This window comes from Tripterygium wilfordii, chromosome 15, assembly GCF_013401445.1.
Source record: "Tripterygium wilfordii isolate XIE 37 chromosome 15, ASM1340144v1, whole genome shotgun sequence".
NCBI lineage: Eukaryota > Viridiplantae > Streptophyta > Magnoliopsida > Celastrales > Celastraceae > Tripterygium > Tripterygium wilfordii.
In genome coordinates this window covers 12,708,750-12,716,268 of record NC_052246.1, presented here as the reverse complement: position 1 = coordinate 12,716,268, position 7,519 = coordinate 12,708,750, and the positions used below count along the sequence as shown (strand labels likewise).

The 7,519-nt window shown below is 36.1% G+C and overlaps 1 protein-coding gene across 1 annotated transcript; it reads right to left on the bottom strand.

The window, feature by feature from the left end:
* Positions 1-3,728: 3,728 nt before the first annotated feature.
* On the bottom strand, positions 3,729-4,331 carry LOC120017057 (arabinogalactan protein 14-like). Its single transcript, XM_038870117.1, has one exon. It carries the CDS (start codon positions 4,217-4,219, stop codon positions 4,037-4,039), a length of 183 nt encoding a protein of 60 aa, XP_038726045.1. The 5' UTR covers positions 4,220-4,331; the 3' UTR covers positions 3,729-4,036.
* Between the last annotated feature and the right edge of the window lie 3,188 nt (positions 4,332-7,519).

Below are 7,519 nucleotides of genomic sequence, written 5' to 3'. Positions count from 1 at the left end.
TGTTTTGTTTGAACATTTTACGTATATAAATATTTAGTGAGAAATTGTCGATCACTGCTTGGACAGTATTAGAGAAGAAGTTGACAGGTGCACTGGGCCACTGGCTTTCGGGCCTTCCTAGAGGTGAGACCCATGTGGCCCCAAACTAAGTGTGACTGAGGCCCATCTACCTCTCATGTTGGACGATTCAATATTTGTAGAAAGGATGTCCAGCCCATCTCAATCGACTTTCTCGCGTGTTGGACTACTAATTTTTCTGGTCAAGAGATGTTCAGCCCATTTGATTAGGGCTTCGGCCCCTTTTCAAACCCATTTTTAACCACTGAATTTGGGAAGATGGTATCCTTTCCATGGAAACATTGTCAGCTTTTGGCTAACAAAGGCTTGGCTTGACGACAAAGCTTTACACCAACCCATCTCCTTTTAGGCTGTTGATTATGCATTCCATATCTTTCATAGAGATATCCCATGTGCATAGCCGCACATATGATATGATAGGAAAATGACAAATAGCCCAAACTTTTGGTGGCCCAAAGATCCCAAATCTATGTGGCTCCTAGTGGCATTGCCATGTCACATGACATGTCATGATCCAAAGTGTAAAGTTTTTAAATTTTGAAATTTGAAAACCTCTCACAAATACCCATTTTCTTTTCTCTCACCCTCATACTCACGTTCTCTCTCCTCCTCTCTATTTTTTCTCTCTTTCTCCCCCATTGTCGGAAACGAAGGTCCACCATCCGGCAACCGATGATGGCGACCGACCAGCCGATCTGAAGCGTAGGAGCACCATGACTCATCCCTAGTCGTCATTTGCTGCCAACAGTCGCCTATTTCGCCGGAATCTTGTCTTAAAGTCGTGGCCAATGAAACTTTTGGAGCCCGATCCGGCCACCATAGGCAACCCCTCCGCTAACCACCACCACCGTTGAACTTGTCTTGTCGAACTCTACATGTTTCAGCCTTTGGACGGCTTGAATAGTCGTCGGAAAGTGAAACCCATTTGTGACCCGGTTGTAACCTATTTTTGGAGCATTGAACTGTATATTTTTTTGTGGAGTGGATTTTATTTTGGATTTTATTAATTTTAATGTCATTCAGCTGCTTTTAATCTCATACAAATTATTATTCCATTTTTTTTTATTATTCCACTATTTTTAATTATCAAGCAGATTGTTATTCCACTGTTTTAATATCAAATAAATCATTATTCCATTGATTTTGATGTCATTACACTGATTTTGATCCTTGAATACAAATCCCATCTCAACAACTATTATATGCTCTTACATTTTGTTAAATGTTCCATGACTTTTTAACTTGGGAATCGCTAATTCCATTGATAAAAATTAATGGAATAGTTCAAATCCACTAATAAAATCAATGGAATAACCCAAATCCACTGATACAAATTAATGAAAGTTTCTTCAAGATATGTATTCTATCGATTTTTAACAATGGATTTAGCTGTTTCACTAGTTCAAAACAACTAATTTAATTGTTCCACTGGTTCAAAATAATGAATTTATATATTCCATTGATTCAAAACAATTAATTTAGTTATTCCACTGGTTCAAAACAATGAATTTAGTTGTTCCACTGGTTCAGAACTGTATTTAATCTCAGGTAGATTGATTGATAAAAATTAATGGAATAGTCGAAATCCACTAATAAAATCAATGGAAGAGCCCAAATCCATTGATATAAAGTTTTTGTTCAATAACTATATTTCTTACAATAAAATCATTGGGATGATTCAATAGAACAACATACGAAATCAATGGAATAACCAGATGTCTCAAAAAAAACAATGGAATAACTATTCTGGTGATTATTCCGGCCGTCCAATGGCTGAAACCTGTAGAGCTCAACAAGACGAGTCCAACGGTGGTGATGATTCTCGAAGAGGTGGCTTATGGTGGTCAGATCGAGCTTCGAAAGTTTCGTTTTGCCACGACTTCATACTCAGATTCCGGTGAAATAAGCGGCTGTTGGTGACAAACGAAGGCTGAGGGTGAGTCATAACGCTCCGGCGCTTCAGTTTGATGGGTCGGCGTCTCAGATCGGTGGTCGGACAGTAGACTTTGGGTTCAGGCAAAGAGGGAGAAAAGAGAGGGAGAAAAGGGAGAGAGAAAAAGAGGGGAAGAGAGAGAATGTGAGAATGTAGAGGAGATGTAAGAGTGGGTATTTGTTTGAAAATTTTAAAATTTTCTCTCTCATTAACCTAGTCATCAGTCCAGTCACCATACCACCTAGATTTGGGCTCTTTTGGGCTCCTATATTTTGGGCTACCTAGCATTGTTGGATATGATATGATATGCCACTCGTCACCTTTATCAACCCTAGAGAATTTTCAATCTTGGATTCCTCTTGTTTTTTTCTGTTCTAAATTGTTTTAAACTCATATAGCAACAAATTAGAAGGAACATAATTTTTCTCTCTAGTTCAGGCATGTGGTGGTGGTTGGAACTTGGAACCAGTCAATCAAGTCATAAAAGTTATATAACCAATTTGAAGCTTAGAGAGCATTTAGAAAGCCTGAAACCAGAAGAAGGGATTAACAAAGGGTCATGGTTGGTTTATCTATTAATTAAATTTGTTTAACATGGGGGTCTACCATGTGTATAAATCTACAAGCAAGCATGTGCTAGCTGATTATTTCTATGGCCACATCATCACTTTGTTTGAAACCTATATCCCACTTAGTTCTCATAGTCTTATCCAAAGAATGATAGAATTATGAATATCTTGTGTGCCATTTTGATGTAGAGATGTAGTAGGCATTAGTGCTTTCAGTGACTGATAGAATGAGAAAGAAAAGCAATGAAAAGAAGTATTGTTCACAGTCACACACCATTTGAATTTCAAATTTTGACCCGTTTGGTAGAGCGTGTGCCTAATGGTATTATTAATGAGATATGCTGCCAGTTTCGCTTAAAAAGCACACGCTCACAAACTGAATATCGTATTTTAAAGCGTATACTCTATTAGCCATACTTTGTACCAAACCGAGCGTTACAAAGTAGCTTGGAGCAAATGAGCAAATCATAGGGCTCCCATCAACTGTTTTTCAAAAAAATATCGGCAAAAAAAAAATCTTCTTTTGTGGCTATAGTTATGGTGTATCACAGCAATTGTTTTCAGGCCAAAATTCATCCCCAAAATGAAGACAAAAAAAAATTAAGAAACATCACATGACAAACTTGTTAAACACCTCATCTGGGTCCATAGAGAATCATGGTCATAAACAGCTACATATGACCAACCATCCCCCCATCCCCATCCCCTCCAATTCAAAATGAAAACTTGATTTTGAAGCTGAAGAATGCCATTGCCAAAGTAGATTGATTCCAACAACAATTCCATTCCAGAAAACAATCTCCTTTTTCAGCCCATTTTCCATTGCCTTTTTAGGTCACATTTGCATACCTTTTGACCATACAAATGCTTTAACAATGCTGTATTATTGTTCATATATCAGATTCTCTACCCTAGAATCAATTTTTGTGCATCTCACATGGCAATGAGAGCCTAATACATCAAAAAAAGCCTAAGACCCCCCACCAATTACTTGTCTTTCATAATTGGTGTTCCTTCACCTCCACTAGAAACATGCCAAGAAACAGCTCATCATGACTCTTATTATTTCTTATTTTGCCTTCCAATGGTGATGAGATTAATTCACAAAAATGAGAAGAATTAAAATGGTTAAATTGTGAAAGAAGTAATCAACTAATGAAAGATTTATTGCTAGAATCAATAAATCACAAGCACAAGAAATTCACAAGAATCATAAATATGAAGTCATGCTATATTACAATAATGCCATCAAACACATCATAACACAAACCCCAACAATGATATATAATCAAAATCAAACCTAAAATCCCCAAATAATTTAATACATATAGAGAGAAAAAGAATCTCAACCCATTTCCCTTCCCTTCCCCTTCTCTCATGGTCCCAAAAAAGACCTAGAGAGAAAGTGAGAAAGAGAGAAAAATGAGAAAACCAAGCCAAGGCTGTCTCTGTCTGTCTAGAAGACCAACCCAAAAGCAAGTGCCGCCAAAGATGCAAAGAAAGTAGGCACAAACACAGCAGCATCAGATGCAGGTGCAGGAGCAGGTGAATCAGCTGCTGCAGCCATTTGAATTGATGACGTTGCCATCAACACCACCACCATCAATGTAACCAAAACCTTCATCTTCATTGCCTCCATTTCTTCACACAAAGAACTGATTTTTTTTTGCAGCTCTACAATTCCTCTTGAAAATGGGTTTTCTTGGAATTATAGAGAGAATTATCACAAAGAGACAATGGTGATGCAAAAGGTGGTGGGGTGTGTATATATATACACACACATAAAGAAGAGAGTGAATTTTGGGCAGCTGCCCAATATGACCGTTGTGTCAATTAAGGTAGAGAGAGACTGCCCGGAGTGTAGACAGGGTTGCTTTTGGCTTGGGTTGCCATACAGCTGGCAAAATAGTCTCTGTGGACCCCATCTTTTGCTGTCTTTCTAACCACTATTTTGGATTTTTTTTCCCCAATTTTGAGTTCTTTAATTAGTTAAAAACCTAAATATAATTATGGGTTTTTGGTTTGAAGGAAATTAACGGGAGGTGATGAGTTGTTTAGGGTTTGGGGGATTGAATGAATGGCTTCAAATTTTTTTGTCTAAATTGGGTTTGTGCTAAAATGTGCTCCTACACATTACACATGGTTGCCATGGGACTTCAATCATTGTCGTTGTCATCGCAAGACGGATAAATGTTATTTTTAGTCACCAATAAATAGTTCATATTATAACTCAATCACTTAAAGATCGAACATATTATAAAATATCAATGATTTTGTTGAGTCATTCTACGATTAGTTTTGATGGAGTTTTGGTCCATCAACGCATTGGCGTACGAATAATGAAAGTAACTGTTTTCTTAAATGAAAGTTATGTGGAAATCTTAACTGATGACTTGTTTTGGGTTTGGGGGATTGAATGAATGACTTCAATTTTGTTGTCTAAATTGGGTTGTGCTAAACATGTGATGCTGTTACACAAAACACATGGTTGCCATGGAACTTCAATCATTGCCATTGCCATTGCCACCCCAAAACTAATAATGGGAAAACAACAAGCAAATGGAGTCGTTAATTTGGTTTATATTATTTGGTAAATAGTGATAATTGAATGACAATCCAATGAATCTACCAATTGAAAATAATTTTAGTTCTTAATTTGTTGTTGTAAAGTTAGTCAAAAAACCACTTTGGAATAGTCTAATTGGTTATTTTCTGAACTTCAAATGTAAAGAATCTCGCCTGAGTCGGGGGTTAGATTATAAACTGTCGTAGCTATTTCAAGTTGTTTGCACTGGGTCTCGGCCCAACTAACTTCTCAAGTATATTTCTGGATGCCTAACTCGACTCGAATTTGGACTTTGTCAACTGTCCAAATAACGTGCCTGGTGAGTTGTTCTTTGATAAGAAAATAAAGTTGGTCAAAGTATAAAAAGTTAGGCAACAGAAACAGTCTTTCAACAGTGCAAGAATTTGGTTCACATACATATCTCATTACCTAGCAAACCAGTATAAATAGTGTATAGCCAGCCTAGCCTTATGGCCATATGGGTTGGATTTTAGCACCATATGTTTCTATTTATTCTGTTTGAACACTTCAACAAATTTGAATAATTTGTAATTAGTATGCTAGAAGAGTTGAATGTGGGAAACATCCAAAGATACTTCTTGGGAATGGAGTAATTCAAGAGAACTTTTGCATTTGCTTTATTCACACTAATTAATTATTAATTATGATTATTTCACTAATTGTGAAAGTGACCAAGCACCAAATCACTTTACCTACTTGATTTGTACACACTAGCAAGAAAAAAATTTCTTCTTTCAATGGCTATATGAATAGACTTCTTATTGAGTATGAAACTAAGAAAATCTTGGTGTGTTTTGTTGAAGGTTATTATCAAGTGCCAAACTAGGTGGTGCAAGGTCTACATCCTGTTGAACTACACAAATCCATTACACATATTGAGACCCTTGATTGGATTAATGTATGTATAGTCAATCAAATGTGGATTGCATTGTGGTGTCCCAAGACTAAATTTTGGTTATTTTTGAAAGGAAATTCAAAAAAATGACCTAAAATTTGAATTCAACAACCAAACAAGTTTGTGATTAGTATTGAGCAATCTTGAATCATCAGGGATTTGAAAGGTGGGTCATACATGGAAGCACCATAATCTAGGTTAATGACATGCCCATTTGCTTTCTATCCCCAATTGAAAGTTGAAAATTTTTGAATGAGTCAAGAAACCACTATGTTGATTAATGTAAAATATTAAGTTGTTTTTTAACTTTGGGTGATGAAATACTCTTTTGCTTTGAAACAAAGGTGACACAAAAGGGTCTATAAAAGGAGAGGCAACGTCAAAAACATATTGTCCCCTATTGTGTATATAATATGATTTGAGTATCATTGTGGCATGCAATACGTTAGAGGTTTTGTTTCAATTAATGATCGAAAATGACATGTAATCCATCTGTTTGATAACCCATCGGAATCCAAAAAATTTATTCTATTGATTTAATCAATGGAATAATTTTCTTTACACTCTTTTATCTCATAATTCATTGTTCAAAATTTATTGTTTTAATATAGATTATATTGTTTTTTAAAGCACATATTAGAATTCATTATTTTAGTTTTGAATTCATTTACATTTAAAAAAACAATGAAATTAAGACTCATCGACAATAGATCTTGTTAGAAAGAGTTCTATTCGTTGATTCTGAATATGTAATTTTTTTAAAAAATTTAACATGTATTTTGAGAGTTAAAACGTTTTAAAATTTCTTTTAAGAGACTTGGGCTCCCATGGATTATCACTATATAGATTACCTAACACTACTGATTAATCATATCTTCAGTGGAAAACTTTTGTAAGTGCGGATCTAACGACCTAAGTTTAGCCTCAATTTATTAGTTCATTATTATGCATATTCTGTCTTGATTTATAATTGTATACGTCATATGTGCTGAAGACTGAAGTAGACGACCAAACGAGTCCAACAAGCCCATCACATGCAAATTTTTAGCCCAACTGCTCTTTATTTTCAGCATAAAGCCCAACATCTTATGGACCAAATATTGGGCTGAACTCAGCTGGGTTCGGTATGACTTTTCAATCTTCAGGCTCGCCATTCTCACCTGGCCCGGCCCAATCTGTAGCCCAAGATCCTCAACAGTTCGTAAAAGTGTAAAACTACGTGATGACTTGACTTCCAAGAGTTTCAAATTTCCAATTCAACTCTCTTAGCCTTTGAGATGCTGAGGTGGCCAACCTCACGTGCGTCAAAGCATAGTCACGTGAGCTAAACCCAAAAGCCCAAAAAAAACCAACCAGGTTACCTATTGGAGGGAAGCTCATCTGACCGTCCATTTCACATAATAGGGTTAGAATTATTACACTAATTAACAAACCAATTAGTGTGTGCCGTAGTAGAG

Excerpts from the sequence above, each read along its gene's own strand:
- LOC120017057 (XM_038870117.1), bottom strand. The coding sequence starts at position 4,219 with ATGGAGGCAATGAAGATGAAGGTTTTGGTTACATTGATGGTGGTGGTG.